Below are 17,226 nucleotides of genomic sequence, written 5' to 3' on the forward strand. Positions count from 1 at the left end.
ACGATCTTGAGACTTACACTATCTTCGATCTCATTACTCATGAAGCGAGGCTCCTCTGAAACAATGAGTCCATTCCGCTTACTTTTTGCATTTGGTTGCCTATTTACTTTGGCCCATGGAATGTTTCTTCCGGTGGGAGGTTTGGTTTCTTGCGTCTTCGGTGAGTTATTAAGCTTTCAAGACGTCCTGCACTACACTCCGGTGATTTTGCATATCTTTGTCGCTTTGATCAATTTCATGCCTTGGCACCATTGTGCCTATTCTCTCAATGCAGGGGAACACTATTCACGCTGCCCTCCATTCGAAACGCCTGCGTAAAATTTAAACACCGACTGTCATATGGATTTGGGCTGTGAACAGTACTCTTCTCATTGTGTTGTAGAATTTTGACGATTACAAAGCTCTTGCGAAATGTTTGAGAGCCAGATTCAAGATACCGCCGGACAAGAACTTCAATAAACCTTTTCAAAGGGGAGTTGCGGAGGATTATTTTTAAAGCTGGGACGGCGTTTTCTTTAGTTACTGCTTATTGAAGCCAAGGAGCCCATGTTCCGTTGTGGTGCTGTGGATACGCAGCCGGATCCACGGGCGGAACTTCTTCGGTGACGGTTACAGCTTTGTACTCCTCCAAGGTCTTGTTAAGTGATTGAAGAAGCTGGAAAAAAAGGCGGATATGTACTTGGGGCTGCAGTTGTCCATGAGTCGGAATCTCACTGCTCAATGTAGTCGTGCTTCTTTTTATAGCGGCATAGTTGAAACATACGTACGAGACGTAGTTTTCCATACAAAAATCAAACTGTTTCTAGTCTATAGCCTTGAGATGTCGTGCAAAACTGCAGAGCCTAACTTCATTCACTGTATTCTGACTAATGTCTCTTTGGGCTAGTAAGTTCTGCTACCGATCGTAAATGTTAAGCGATATTTTCAACTCCATGGGAGATCTCGCTCATTGATAAAATCTGCGATAAACCAACTTCGACTAGGACTCTGGCCTACACTCTCTGAGCTCCGGGAATCCGATGCATCTATAAATCAGTAGCACTTTTCAACTTCGACAATTTAAACTTGGAGATAACGAATTTCAGTAGACGAAAGTGGCTGTTGTTTCAACATGGACAAAACTAAATTGTGTTCCTTCTCATATCGAAAGAGTTATCAAGTAATTGAAAAATAATTTGATTAAAAAGTACTGTGAAGACACCAGCAGGCTTGTCTAGAGAGCTGGAACAGTGTGACGCGGAAGAAATGGAGCGCAATATTAGCGACACTATTTCCACCGAGACATGGCAGGCATTAATCGCTCGTATATATCGGCGGCTTAGCATGACTTCAAACATGTATCTGAAACCGAGCATCTACTTAGAACTTCTGAGTTGTTCGCTTTGCACGGGGCTGCTAGAGAACTCGAAAAAATGTGCTCACCTCGGCACATTTTGTGAGCACTATGAAAAGCAATGCTCATGCAGCGAAACACGACGGTAGAAGAAATTTTGTACCTTTTGCGCAAAAACTTGCCAAAACGAATGTCGATCGAACTGACATAGAAAAAAACATAAGAACGGAGCTCATCAGTAGAGCGTTTCTATTCTTCGCATCGATATTTATTAAAATACAGTAGCTATTTCGGTGATGAAAAACTTAAATTACTTTGAAAGGCTTTAAAAAAGAAATGCCTGATGCACTATGGCTCAGCTTGATCTTGTTTTGTAAGAGATTAGAGACCGGTCACTCCTCTTAATTGGAAACTTCCCTGCAACACTTCTAGGGGAACAATTCCTGCAAGAGCTGTGCAAGTGCTACCACCTGATGCATATTTCGTAAAAGCTGTGTGCTTCGTCGAGGACGACTCAGCAGCTGACAGGAAGAATGAGAAATCATGAGCCTTCGCTTCTTCTGAATTTTACTCGAGGCACGTTCGGTGAGGCCCCGTGTAGTGCGATGCTTCGCACTAGAAAAAAGATCCACGCAAATAACGGCGAGTCCGAGAAAAAATAAAAGTTTACGTCAGCGGTGGTCGTCATGGTTATATATGCCATGCTCGTGTTTTTCATCAGGCATACGTTTCCACAAAAATATAGTGTATTTACATAAAACACACTGCCCTGAGCTTATGAGCGGTGCAAGACACTTCCTGGTGTAAAATACATCCGCATCATTAACTGCACAAAATCGGGTTAAAGTCGAAGGTACCGCATCGAACTGTAAAATGTTATGCGTTCTACCTAAAATATTCTTACAGGTCCATACATGTATTTTCATTCACAGCAGTCTTAAAAACACTTTCTGTTCTGACCGAGCTCACTGAGATCGAGCAGAGTATCGCCGTGCAATTCCTATAAGGCCAGTCCAATCGCTACCGAGCCTAATGATGCGTGACACGAAGCTGTTTTCGAAGCGTGACCTAGACTTTTGATTGCATTGGATGCTATTCTCGTGCCGCGGACACAATGAAATGCAGCTTGAAAGAAACGAACACCAAGAAGTTCTGTCTAGTTTGAAAACAATTTCCTTTTATTCAGCCTGCCTGACTTAAAGAAATTTGCTAACACTCTCTACACGACATGTTTGCGTAGGCAGCCGGGAAAATTCAAGCGTGCGAACTCAGCGCAGCACTCACGTGCATCAATTGGGGCTTTTTGAGCGCAGTTATAATGGGGACTTATTACTTTGTCCCAGCACATAAATGTGTTTGCACCGGCATTTATATATGATCTGTTTTATTGTTTCTTATGGTTCTATATAAAATAAACTTTTAGGAGAATTATCGACAAGTATACTCGCTTAGAGCAAACCTTCTAAACTACCACACTAATCTGACCATTTTCTCTCTTTTTATGCTGCTCAATCTCCTCGAACAACTTCATCTTCATGGCATAAAATGCATTCTAGTTTTATGTGTGAATCTTAGGTAGACTGCAGAGACCTACCCACGGCGACAGTTACAAGAGGAGTGTGCTACTTAAAGAATTTGTGAGTTACCAACAGGAACCCCTCACCTGCTTGTGCGTGGCAGCCAGATTGTTGCATTCGCAGGGGTCTTCGTGGAGGTCAAAGAGGTACACGTTGTCGGGCGACTGGAAGAATGAGTCGTTGCCGCAGGATACTCGCGAACAGGACATGGTGCTGTATGTATTCCAGTCACGTGCGAAAGATAGATTCTGCTCGCCATGCAAGGCTCGGAGCGCCTGGGCAGCCAAACCAAAGGTGTCGTTGATAAAACGCTATTAATTACATTCGGTATTATGAAAACGACATGATTACTTTTACTACTATTAACGGCTGAGTTGCAGCGTGATAAAATTCAAGACTATGCTTAGCCCTTTTTGTAACTAAAGTGTACATGGCCATGTGTTATTCGGCACGCACCTGTAATGTTTAGGTGACGAGAGTTTTCAACTGCGGCATCTCTAATGGCTTAACACAGATAATTTTGGGCCACTATGCGCGAATTCCGCGATGAGCGAAAAGGAAAGAAATAACCAACACAATTGAGAATAGCACCCGTGAATTACTAATGAAGCTCCTAGGCGTTAACATACGTCTTCTGCTGTTTCTCACTCAAAAGCTATTCGCGAAGTAGAGAGGTTGAAATAAGCAATGTTTATGCTCCCTGCGGATCGCTTGCAGCGTAAATGTGTTTCGAAGCCCAGCTAAGAAAGATCCATATTAGAGCCTGCATGAAGAGAATCATTTTAATTCACAGTCTACCTCGTTGTTATGGCCAGATAAAAGCAAGAAATGCATTGCAGAAGATTCGTAGCATATTACAGGACGGCTCATAGATAGTGGAATCGACGCAGAAGCCATCGGGAACCTCCTGCCACTTAACTAAACAGCCTGATTGGTTTCCTTCACCGCTTTAGGTGTGTAGGCACTGAGTAACAAGCGCCGGCTTGGTGGCGAAGAAAAAGGGGTAGCGCGGATCAGCATAAGGTGAAGTGAACCTTAGGACTTTCGCCTGGGTGGTAGTGGTTTTGATACTTACAGGTCGACGGTGAATGAAAACCAAAATATGAAAATTACTTCTGAAGCAACTGAAGGCGCGGTAACAGTATCATTTCTCGGTAAAAACCTGAACGCCACCGTGAGGGAAGGGAGGAAGCGCGAGCGATAGAAGGAGTTCGGAATAATTTTGGCCACCCGGGGATCCTTGACGTGCACTCACGTCGCACAGCACACCGGCGCCAGTGCGTGCCATCTCCATTGACACGCGACCACCGAGGCCGTGTTATAGACGGATACAATAGCTTAGAAGCCGAGTGCCCTAACCGCTGAGCTACGGTGGCGGGTGACCTGTAACGAGGGCTGGCGCCACCTTCTCTTCTGCACGTCGCCAGCGTTGGTCACGAGGATTAATAAAAGTACTCTGATTTCCATCATGTTCCGTCGCTTTCTTCGGTACTCCGCTTCTAGCGTCCATTCACACATTCGTGTCGTCCCCTCAGCGGCCTTCTCGAACATTTAGGGCCCAGAACAAACGCGTGGAAGATGACGAAGCCAGCTATATTAATAAACTTCGATGAGTTTTTTCCTGTTTGGATTTGCACTAAACCCTGGCCAACCACCGTGGGTATGTGCCATCGTTTTTGAGGCAACAACAACAACAACTCGCAGTACAAGAGTCTACTAGTTATAAAATGCAACCCGAGAGGCTCCGGCAATGCTTGAATTTGGCTCGCGTTTCAGCCGGTACCGTGGAAAACCAAAATAAAGCGGCAATGGTAGAGTCGTCAAAGGCATTGAGAAAAGATAAAACTGCGCTTGCGCCATCGCTCTTCTGAGTGTATCCGGGGTTGAACTTGTCTTCTGTACGGCTTTATTCGAAAGGAAAGTTTCACAGTATATCTAAGAAGTTCCTCATGTTGTCCCTCGTTATCGAGGGATAAACAGGTTATCCCTCGTGCTCAGGTTTAGGGGCTCCGTGATTTCCGTACGATGTTCACCTTGATATGCAGAGAATGGGAAGTGAGAGCGCACTTTGCGTTATAAATAGAAATTCCATGTTGAGAAAAAAAGAACAGCAAAGGTCGGAAAACTGGGGGATTGAAAATAAAGTAGCGTCGTTTCGATTGCACGATAGTTTTCAGTGAAAAATTTTAATAACTCAGCTGTTTGGACGGAGCTCTTTCTATACATACAAAGGCTGCCGCCGAATAGCACGCTACCAGAGTGACATAAAATTCGAAGGTCCAACAATATTAATCATCATCATAATTAATTCTAACGCAGGACAAAGGCCTCTTCCATATCGCTCTAATTAACCCCGCCCTTTGTCCAAAATCTATACTGTCGTTTCATGTTCCCCTATTGGACCAGACGAGCTTACCTTTGCAGCCATACTGTGTTCAATAAGCTCGTCCATGTCCTGCCAAGGCCTCTCGACCCCGGGAATTGGGTAGCGCTGGTCGTACATGGAGCTCCGCATTGCACCCACGACAATCTTGAAACGATCTCTTCGCATGCCGGCGATATTCTTTACGGGGTCAATGTTGTAGACTATTTCGTGGCGGGGTGATGGTTGCTGTTGCGACAAAGTGGCCCACATGTCCTGGCCATCCAGAGGGCCAAGGTCACTTATGGAGCCTCCTGCCGAATAGAACGATGTTCTGAATGAATATTATAGTGATAACGTTTCGAAATGCCACAGGAATGTAATAAAAGAGCATACCAGGACAAGGACCAAAATGCGACTAGAGGCCGTGTGCGTTTACACCAACTACCACGGATTTCTCATAGCGTAAAGCTGGAGATTCAAATTCAAAGTAGGCAACATCGTTATCATACTTTCAGGATTTTCATCATAAATTTACTCTGGAGTCTACCAGGAAGAGCACAGGCTCTGCTGAAACAATCCATATTTGCCGCGCATGTATCATAATGGGAGTGCGCATTCGTTGTGCCGTGGAAAATATACGGAAATCCGTACTATTTGCCTATCTTTTAAGGAAGCTTGAAAGGGGTTCTAAATAAAGGTGTGGTATGCCTCGGATCTTAAGGGACGCCGCTTCAAGAAAATCCTCCAGCAAGAATTTTAATGTAATGGTTCTTGCAGAACCTGAGTTATGAGTAAAGTTCAATTTAAGCGTTTTCGCGTATTTCCCTCTCCTCTCGGTACTTTTTGGATGGTCAAAGCTCGGCATACTCTGCCCGCCCCACTACCGACTTGCGCGGGAATTCTGGAGGGGTGGAGGTCGGAGGTTCCTGGACCACTGGTACGGCACAACTGCTTGGCCGCGGCCATAGTAGCCGCGTGACGTCTAAAAAAAATTTAACGAACAGCCATCTTTAAATAGAAATACGCAGGAGCTTCAGACGGAGGAGGGCGCGAGCTTTAAAAAGTCGTCGGGAAAGAGGCACTAACTTTCGCGCGTGACTGTGAATTCTCTGCTGTGTGATAAAGGGAATTATTTGGCTCAGGTTCATGAACAACACATGTAGTGATTTAGCGAGTCTTTATACTCTCCACAGAAGGGGTTTCATTGCCCCTTTAAGTCATGTTTTCACATTTTCGCCATCGTTTCCACGCAACTTTTAAATAGTGTGTGACTTTACAAACACTGCAGGAATTTTGACTTCTCCGCATACCATACAGGTAAGACCCGAATAGAATTCATGTGATCCATATGTTTTTTTTTTTTAGGGAGCAGAGGGAGAGCGTTGAAAATTAAAGTAGTCATCATATGCAGCTTCACAGAGGGGCTTGCTATGCGGGTCGTAAAACTGCTGTGAGCACACTTAAAGGAAGCTTGCTTTAGTTAACACCGCACACAAGAGTGGAGGCTAGTAGGTTGGGGAGGGGAAATCATCATAATACTTCATTCCTGAGACAACAACGACTACAAATGTAAATATGACAACGAAGAGATCCTTCGTTAACAGCAATAGCACATGTGTAATAGGTAACTAATGTAGACTCACCACAGGTCTTCCGGAACGCTTTCATTCTGATGTGAATGAAAGACGAAATAAAGTGTCTTATTTTTCGAGATAAAATAAAATTACGCTCTACAGTTATATGGGAAAAGAAATGACAGGTTTTTCCGATTATACGGAGTCCTTTTATAACCAATATTATCAATGAAACGTTCAAACTGTATTCTGTTACCTTTCCTTGAGGCGTCTTACAGTGGGTTGTCTTTCCCTATAATGAACGGAAATGCATGAGTACTGAAATGCTTTTAAAACCATCACGAGAAGAGAGCAATCAAGAACTGAGGGCAAAAGTATCTGCCTGCAATGTGCCCTTATTCTTCGCAAAGAAAAAATGAAAAAAGAAAGAAAAACATGAATGTAATTTCGTACACGTGATCAATCTCTTGCTCAAAACTAAAACTGAACATACAGGTAGATTGTAGAAACTACAAAGTACCTGCGAGCGCGTAGAACGTTGGCAGCCAGTCAGTGATGTGGATGAGCTGTTGAGACACTCGGCGAGCTTTGCTGATCAACGGCGACCAGACCAAACCTGCCACTCGGCATCCTCCCTCCCACGCGGAGCCCTTTATTCCACGTAACGGCCAGTTAATGCCTCGGCTGGCCAGGTGGCCGAACGGAACACCCCCGTTGTCCGAGCTAAAAACGATCACACTGTTCTCCAGTATGCCGGCTTCACCGAGGGCATGAACCACACGACCGATGGCGTCGTCGAGCAAGCTCACCATCGCTGCAAGCAACGATGAATTACATACTTGTATTGGTCTTTTACATGAAGTTTGCATGAGAAAATTTGTTTTATATGCGTAGCTTTTGTTTGCGATGATTGATATAAAAAAGGCAAATCCCGTTAGATTAATCTTGATTTTGCTAGCATTTATTCAGCACAACCGCTAAGGTGTAGTCCTAGATTGCTTTAGGATTGGTTAACCAAGTGCCTGAACTGGGTGTGAATTGCACAAAAGCGTGGTGACTAAAAGAAATGCCTGAGCCCCGTAGAGATGCCGGAAGGAAAAGACCCCTATTTCGTACTCCACTTTCACTTTTTGTCCTTGTATTTCTTCCAATATGAGTTTTCCCATAAGTTGCTAAAATGTGTCGTTTATAAACGCCGTTGTGACTTAGTGGTTATGCTGTTCAGCTGCTGAGCCTGAATAGACAGCACGAAATTCCGGCTTTAGTGGTTGCACTCCTACAAAGATCAAAAGGTAACACGCTCATGTGCTGTGCGATTTTAGTGCACGTCAAAGAACACTAACCTGTCTATATTAATCCACATCTCTCCACTACAGCTTAAATCGAGGACAGGAACGTCTACCTTCAAAAATCACATACTGTAAATGTTGGGGTTTAACTTCCCGAAATGACGCATGAGCTATGAAACAAACCGTCGTCACTTCGGCGGCCACGAGTGTTCCGACGCACGTCTATATTTTAACGTTTTTCTTTGGCATTTGCTTCTGTGATCTCATCCTGTCTACAGGTTACACTACTAGTGGCCCAGCTGTAGGCAGTCGACAGGCCCGCGCACTTTCCTCTTTCATATTCCTTCAGTCGCAACAAGAGGTGAAATCAGCGGTGCCGTAAGCTTGCGTCTGTGCAAACTTTGCTTGTGCTGTATTTTGTACCGTTACCTCATCGTAGGGAAGGTTGGGCGTACGGACGAAAACGCGTGGACAAAGGTGAAAATGTAACCGTAAATGACTTCCTGAAATTAAAATTTGCAGTCCGAGTGGGATTAGAATACATCCGGATAGAACCGCTAGGCTACATGTATGAAGCTTTAAGCCACTGGGCGGTCAGTACCAGGCGAAGAATAGTGCATCATAGAGTTCCCTACTGCTACCTAGAGAGAAAGCTGGCGGCGCTGCACTTCGGCTGCCATGGACACTCAAGCCACCACAGACCTGTGTGCTACCTGGTGTGGGACAGTCAGATTTTTTCGGGAACACAGAGTGGCGTTACTGAGATATCCCATTCCGAAAACGCTGTTCTCCGTGTGTGCGCGCATACGCCTGCTTCAGAGAGAAGCCGTCAAATGGCACGCACCGCGCGCAGACGACTTTGGCGCGAATACAGTGCGCAAAAGCCATAGCAGCGAAAACGAAACAGCACACGACGCCAATAAAATGTGCCATTAAAAAACCTCTTAAAGTGTTTAAGCGAAAACATTCACTTTTTAAAGTGGTCCTGTCAACCACACAATATTGTTTTCTGTAGTGTCCTATACATGGCCAATAGGAGAGAAAGTCACCTCTTATTCTAGGCAAACGTTGCGTATAGAAGCCTTTCTGCTTGTCTGTTGCAATTTATACACAGGATATTGAATGTCAGGGCATTTTGATTATCGAACAAAGTTTACTTTTGCATTATTTTTCGGCCAAAAGTTGTGGTTCTGCAGTCGTTAGCGCACAGGCCCCTAATGCTTAGAGAGCTCATGGTGGCTGAAGTGGTCTTCAGGAAGCTCCATGCAAACTCCCATAGACGGTGCGCCAGTTTTTCCTCTAGGAAACAGTAAGAAGCTCTTTGTGGTGCATACAAACGGTAGTTGTACACACGAACTGCTTCCAGGTGCTCGCCGGCAGTAGTGCTACAACTGGCTTGTAAGGACGAAAGACTTTAGAGACAGGATGCGTGGACGTCAGTTAAATGGCGTATAGAAGAGTGCTCGGCTGCTTTCCAGCGTCGGCGTTATGTGGTCGCACGCAGTGCTGAGAATGGGGCCAATCGTCTTTGCAATGCTCAAAAGGAAAGCGGGCGAACTTCGGGCAGAACACCTATGAAAAACCGACTCTAAAAGCCTGCTGGGAAGCATTTATGCGCCCTCTCCGAAAGTGCGATGAGGCCCATCTCAAATGCAGGACTTCAGAACAGGCCCAAGATACATCGCTGTAGAGCATGCACCGTAATGCGTAGAGGGCCGCCATCTTGTTCTTATGCTCAACTTTCATGTTCTAGATGCGTTTATAACCTTTCATTAAAATAAATAGATAGTTTCGTTGCCACTGCAAAAATACCGACATTTTTCGTCGACACCGTTCAACGAAGATCGCTCACCAGCGTAGATCGTTCGGTTCTCTTCTCCAATGTACCCAAAATCTTCGATGCTTTCTCTCGGTGCTTGCAGAGGGTTCTTGTTGTTCCCGGAGTGTGGGGCCTGGTGGCTCAAGTAGAGAAACTGCGGCTGCACCATGCAAAAACAAGACAAGCTAAGACAAGGCGTGTGGATGAGCTGGATATACTACGGTGAATGTAGCAAGGGGGTTTCTGCACATCGGCAGGTATCTTTGGTGCGCGATGCAAGATGAATAGGTGGGTACACAACACGCGAAATGCTCTCGCCGGATAGAGCACTACACAAACGCCTGCAAACCTGGCCAGTGATTGTAGCAGCATCTACTAGCCGAGAGGAAAAAACTTCGCCGGCAGAAACAAAGACACATACGAACTGTCTCGTTTCTATAGAGACCGGATGCTATCGCAAGATTTGTTTCTTGGCATTTTTCCGGCCGGAAACCGTTCAGCGCAACCACGTCATACATTTCACGACGGTAAGTGTTGTTTCACCGCTGATAGCTTCACACCGCTGTCGCCACTGGGAACTTCACAAGGCCGATGCATCATGCTCTTTTCCAGGAGGGTACGTTACTACTACGTCATGGGCCTGATGGGTGACTCAAGGGGCTGCGCGCGGATCACCATCCAAAACCCATCACGGTCGTTACGTAGCCTCCGGGGAAAGAGTGCGAGCAACCGGCCTTGGTGATGACTCGACCGGATGAGCAGTGACGGACGCAAGTCGCGGCGACAAAAGCACGAGCCAACGTTCGTGTGAGCGAACGAACGAAAGAGCGAGGCAACGTCAGGCAATAGTTCCGTCATGAAGGCCACGACTCCTGCCTGTGTTTCAAGTTCACAGAACGGGCGAAAATTGGTCGCTTGCGGGCAACTGCTCCCCACCTAAATATCTTACATCAACCCAGGTCAAATAAGAAGTCCTTACGACGAACCCGATAATTATGGTCTACTGTCAATACAGGCGGCTTATACCGTAAAGTCAAAACACATGCGCATTCTTTATGGTATCACGCACATCACATGGACGTCAAAAAACCATGCGAAAGATTAAGAAAATATTATAGAAAACGTAAAAAGCATGCTTATTATAGCAGATTTTTATGGACATAGTGACTTCGTACCACCATATCACATCGATTTTTAATGCGGAAGGTTTACGTAGCGATATAATTACACCGACTGCTCGTCATGCCATATCATCGAATTTCTAAGCCCTCCAGATCTGGACACAGGTTGATGATTTGCACGACGGCCGTCGCCTGCCAAGTGGCGCTGAACTTTGAAAACCTGCCGGGTAACATGGAATCATCGGGACATCCGATTAATTTTCAATGGTCGTCGGAAATTGCTTGTATGAACACAGCAAATACTCTATGGGTTAGATTTTGCATCGAAGGATAATAGCTAGTCTTGTCAATCTGCCTGTTCACGCAGAATTCCTCGGGACTCTCCAGGATTCTCGACACTACAAGTTTAAAATATTCCCTTCGAGTTACGCGCTGTTCGCTAGTGACGGCCAGCACACGGCGCTAGTTGGTGGTGTGTAGCAAACTTGGACGTGTACAAAAGTGACATTACCAGGCTCAATGAAGAATTAAGGTTTAATCCGTAAGGAGGTATGCGACGTTTGTATGGCATTGTAATTTGTAGGCACTGATATTTCATATTTAAGTTGTTCTGATTCGGCAGAGCCTCAGAAATTTTGGTAGAAGTACCCACTCCCGTGATGAGCGCCATTAAAACTTCTTTCTAGGCTAGTTCGTACGTTCGGAAATCTAAGAAATATAACTGCAGTAACACATGAATCCACAGAACGAGAGAAGATTTACGAGACACAAGCGCTCACTGTCAACTCAATTGACAGTCAGTTGACTGTGGTAGCTTGCGTCTCGTAAATCTCTCGTTCTGTAGATGCGTGTGTTAGCACTGTTATATCTGTTACGTTCGTAATAAATGAATCGTCATTCCTTGAATACCTAAACGAATCGGATTGCAACCCCAGAAATGAGATAACAGGAACGAAGGCTTTCTGTTGCCAGAAATAGAAGCTTTTAGTTTAAGGAATGAGCAAGCACGAGACAAAGAACCAGTTCATGATCGATGTTATTCTGTTTTCTTTTGTCGATGCATGTGAACTGCCTCTAATTAAGCTACCCACCTGGCCGCAAGGAGTTTTTACGTTGGCATCACAGAACATGTACAAATCTGTTCTTCAGCTTAGCATTTTTCTCAATAAAATTATTTGAACAGACCTTGGAACTGTCGAGGCTTTTGATGAGATGCACTGCCTTTTCAGCAAATATCTGTGTGCTGTAATGACCACAAGCTGCTCGTGCGGGTTCCGTGCCGTTCCAGAAGTCGAGGCCCGAGACGTTGCCGTCCTAAATATCCACGAAGCATCAGGGGAATCATGAAACAAATAAATTACGGCTTTCCTCTGACATGTTGTGAATCTCAGAGAAGGAAAAACTTGCCGAAGAGAGCCAAACTGAATTCTCTTCGAGGGAAACTTTAGTATAGGGTACCATGCTTTTAGTTGTAATTACCCGAAGCTAAAGAATGTAACCTGGGTAATGTTGTCAACAGTTTATACGAGCTTGAAAATATAGCAAGGTGAAGCGCTTGCGACCATTTTTGATAAGTGCTTAGAGTTTATAATTTAGATTATAGTAGGGAGCTTAACGTCCCAAAGCGACTGAGGCTGTGAGGTGCGCCGTAGTGAAGGGCTCCTGAAATTCCTTCCACCTGGGGTTTTTTAACGTGCAGTGATATCGCGCAGTACACAGGCCTTTAGCATTTCGCCTCCATCGAAATGCGACCGCCATGGCCGGAATCGAACTCCCATATTTCGGGTCTGCCGCCGAGCGCCATGACCACTGAGCCACCGTCGCAGCATCTTACAGTAACTGTCTCTTACAGTATCATACAGTAACTGTCAGATATACAAGTGGGACACATTGGCTCCTACCGCTGGCAGATAAAGCCCATCAACATCCGCCGTTCTGCCATACTGAGAAGCATCTTTTCTCATTTGCATTGCTTGTAAGGTTTTTCATTCTTGATAATGGCTGAAAAGGAAGCAAAACTAGACAAGATACAAAAGAAGGAGGAAGACACCTGACGCGCTAAAGACACCATATTACCTGTGTTGTCATACTCTTTGTTTTCTATATCGTCCAGTTCTGCATTGTTTGACACCATTAAGAATATGAACCTACTTACCCCGTCAATTCATGTGATGGTAAATTCATCTCCTGTGTAGACCTGTGTACAGTTCATGAGCTACCTTAGCTATATTATCCGTATTGGATGACATTGCCCTCTTTGTCTCCTCTAGGGTGCAGCTGACATTTCACTATGCCTAATTTCTTTCTGACCGCTTTTAGGCTACCTTTGTCCTTTACAGCACGCTCAGCAATTTAAATACTGCCCTTTACTATGTCGTCGACCTTACTCTTTTTGATTGGGGTGCTGTATGGAAGCAAAGAAAAAATAGAGCGAAGAGGTTATCCTTGCAGCTCGGGTGACTACATGGCCTGCTGGTGAGTTAACATATAAAGAATGTAGAAGTGATCACTCTTTTCTTGCAGAAATATGGCGTTTTGCGAACGCAAAGAATAGGACTAGACGACGAAATCCGATGCCACTGCTAACCCTCACTTTGGAAAGTAATACAACCGGTGGTGTTTTGACAAAAAGAAAACGTGGACATGGGTTCACGCGTATTTAGTGCATGTTAACACAAAGGGATATGCCGTTAAAACACATATAAGGCATGCTATGAGGTGGTTACGAATGGTATCTGTTATCTAACACTCAAAACCTGCACATGACAAATGAAAGACGCCGAAGTGGAGGACTCCAGATTAATTTGAACCTCCCTGTGTTCTTCATCTGTGCTGACATCACTTAACACATGCGCCTTTTCGCAGAGACCGCCACTGCACCGATTCCACTCCATTCCTTCGGGCAGGACCCGTGAGCGACAATCACGAAGACACCACCGAAGGTATCTAAGGTACGTAATAACAAAGTGGTGGAAACAAAGGGCCATAAGCTGGCAGTGAGCTGCCTAGACAGAGAGTATTGATTGCAAAAGATGAGAAAAGTTTTGTCATTACAATAAAAATTGAAAATTATAAACAAGAGAAAGTGGAAGGAAAATCACTGATAAAAGTGGAATTAATGGTGTAAACAATAAATTAGTTCTTCTACATGTCCCGGTTAGTTCTTCTACATGCCGCAATAGGCATTAAGCAATTAAGTATACGTCAATACTAGTACGTCTCGACTAAGCTAAAAACTCCCTAATATTATTCGATATTTGAAGAAACCACTCAGCTGGGCATCAGTATCACATGAATGAAGGAAGCGATGAATGGATTACCTCAATTTATACGAGTTGGGGAATGATTTACGTACCACGGAATCCAGCATGTGAGTGAAATAGTCCCCGTGTCCATAGTGCAGCCCGTAGAAGGTGTCAAAGCCCCTCCAGGTCGGAGTGTACTCATAGCGGTGACCACCCAAGTGCCACTGCGAAGAAGTTGTAGTTCGTACTGTACTGTGGTACTGCGAGCTATTGCAAAATCTCCGAGTAAGTACAAGAAAATTTACAAAGCTAATGAAACTACAACGACAGCATGAGTTTAGCACCATCTGCTCCAAGGCTTTCCGTTCGGTGCACATTGTCAAATCGTGTTTGCAGTGGGCTCCCTGATATGTGCAACTGAGGAGTAAGCTCCTTACTTCTCGTTGCGTTAAGAAGTCTGCAATGCTTCCTGTGCGTCGAATACGTACATAAGGACGAGCAAATATTTTCCCGTATATCTAGTGTTAAGTCCTGGAAGTAATGACAATGCCCGGTGATGGTACACATGGAGAGTGGTACATCGACGGTAAGAAGCCTCCGCCAGCTCTTTGCACCTCATTGTCGTTCTCTCCGCAGCGCTTTATCACATGATCTGCCGATGGATACTTTAAACCTTCAGAATGCTCCAATGTAGTTACAATAGCGCTACAAGGCATCTGGGCTACTGCGAATCCAGCGAAATATTGTTTCATCGTTCGACGGTCCTTGCGAACGGTTCGACCCTTCAGCGATATGTCACAAAGTGCAAAGTTGTGTACGCATTGTCAAACATGACGGGAAGGAGCATACATAGAGTTTTCATTCCTTCACGCCGAGGGTTCTGTTAGGAGGGTAGGAGGCACCAAAGGCTTCACTGGTTTTTAATAAGCCCTGTTCTTTCTCAAAGTGTTCTATGTCCGTCCTGAAGTCAACAATTGGGCTTTTCGTCAGGCCTACGAACCTTCCCGATGATATGCGTCTCGTAGCCGAGTCTCTTCAGGTGCTGCGGGAGGAGTGTGTAGTTAAGATTGAGTCCGTACGGCTGAGCCGGCTGAATAGGCTGGTGTTGGAGACCTGCGACATTTGAAGAGGAATAATTAGTGTGCCTTACAAAATCACTTTTAGTGCGAGGGAGTAAAGAAATGGACAAATGCGAGCAGTTACTTTATTGAAAAGGATTAAATGTTTGAAAAGAGTGATAAATATATCAGCAAGACGCTGAACGCCCGTGCAAAAAAAGAGAACACACTGTCTTTATTGCGACGACGACGAGATCTGGCCATATGCCTGGCAGGTTAATAAAATGGTGAATGTAGATCGTTACCACTCACGTACGAATGCAAATATCAGTTTTTTAGTGTGAGGAAGTGTGTGTGTCTGCGTTTGTGTATATATGCGTGTAAGAAAGTTAGCACAGGATGAACTTGAACTCACAAGATTAAGTTTCTCCAGAAAAATTACTTTAAGATCTTTCTCCTTTATTGGAGATAGGGGCTGCAACTTTCGCTTTGACTCCGTATCCCAACAACGCCCATTAGCATGAGAATTCCCATTTTGAATGCCCATTTTGGAGTAGGTGTGACTTTGTTTTTGTACACCGACAGGTGCTAAAGTTTCGTGTTATAGGTCTCGCGTCGTTGTAGTAGTTGCAGTCATTGGCATCATTAGAAGGTGGCGGCCACCGGAGCAACTCGAAGGGTGTTTACCGTGGAAGAAAAATGCATGGGGAGAGTGGAGGAATGGTAACGGGAGGGTGATTACCATACAAGGAGGAGAGTTGAGCAACCGGACGGTGGCTGCCCACGTAACCACGACGTTTGTCAGAGCGGAAGGGAGATGGTATGACTAGAGGTGCATGGGAATTGTTTTAAGAATGGTTACCGCGGAAGGTGGTAGAATATGGCGAGAGTGAAGGAATATAGTATGATCTGGGAGCGTCAGCTGCTACATACAAATCGCGCCATCTGAGAAGAGGCTCGTGGGTGGTGGCGCCGCGCGCCTGGAGCCACGGACTGCACAGTATCACAAGCTCACGACTAAGTACAAGTACGTGGGAAAGTAAAAACGAAGGCTCAATAACTATATATATCGGCATACCACTGTTGAATTCGGAACGTCAAAGCTTCGTGAATTGAAATTAAATACACGGTGGCCGCTGAATCTCGCTTTACGTTGTAGTAATCACCTGAGAGTTTTTATAGCAATATTATTGTGCTAGGGAACGGCACTGAAATGGTTATGGGAATGAAACAACGGGATGTTATTATGAATAAATGAACTTGGCGAGTTGGATTTGGTAGAGAGAGGGTTACCACACAAGGAAGGATTAGGGCCCGCATGCGGCGCCGGAGGAGCGCTTTGCTATATATAGTAAGGCTGGCGGCATTCATATTCAAGAGTTGAAGCAGTAACGAAATGGGGTGGGTATAGCCGATCGAACAGTCTCCCTGGATTTGCGAATGGAGGAGACGAGATCATAGCACCCATTAAGCACTTGCTGCTTGAGGGATAAGACCATCCAGACGATGAGTATTTCAGCAAATTATTGCGCTGCCGCTGACGCTTCGTGGTAAGCACTCAGAGTGAAGGCCGTTGTTGCGGATGACATCGCGGGCATAGGAGCCAAGGTAGGGCAGATACAGAATAACTGGTAGGATTTTACCCTATTTAAGGCAAGTAGATGTGCGAAAGCATGTGTGTATTCTCTGCATCTTCTTTCTGGCATCTGCATGTTCACGGAACCACCTTTCTCGCTCTTTATCTTCACCCTCTCTCCATTTCGCGCAGGTGTCGCGATGTCCTCCTTCCATTGGCTGCAGCTGGCACGACGCTCCTCCAAATTCACCAGAGCTTACTCGAGTTAC

The 17,226-nt window shown here is 45.1% G+C and overlaps 1 protein-coding gene across 1 annotated transcript in view; it reads right to left on the bottom strand.

Moving 5' to 3' along the window:
- Nucleotides 1–365: 365 nt before the first annotated feature.
- The window catches only part of LOC149360175 (arylsulfatase B-like), a 33,418-nt gene continuing 16,557 nt past the window's right edge, over nt 366–17,226 (bottom strand). The window contains exons 4-11 of the mRNA XM_089567793.1: nt 15,324–15,436; nt 14,434–14,547; nt 12,264–12,392; nt 9,991–10,117; nt 7,370–7,663; nt 5,327–5,586; nt 2,997–3,185; nt 366–655 (exon numbers count right to left, since the gene is read on the bottom strand). Coding sequence (XP_089423919.1) covers nt 527–655; nt 2,997–3,185; nt 5,327–5,586; nt 7,370–7,663; nt 9,991–10,117; nt 12,264–12,392; nt 14,434–14,547; nt 15,324–15,436 — 1,355 coding nt within the window. The 3' untranslated portion in view covers nt 366–526. The remainder of the gene's footprint in view (nt 656–2,996; nt 3,186–5,326; nt 5,587–7,369; nt 7,664–9,990; nt 10,118–12,263; nt 12,393–14,433; nt 14,548–15,323; nt 15,437–17,226) is intronic.

Source organism: Amblyomma mixtum, chromosome 2 (genome assembly GCF_055824585.1).
Source record: "Amblyomma mixtum isolate Tamu chromosome 2, ASM5582458v1, whole genome shotgun sequence".
Taxonomy (NCBI): domain Eukaryota; kingdom Metazoa; phylum Arthropoda; class Arachnida; order Ixodida; family Ixodidae; genus Amblyomma; species Amblyomma mixtum.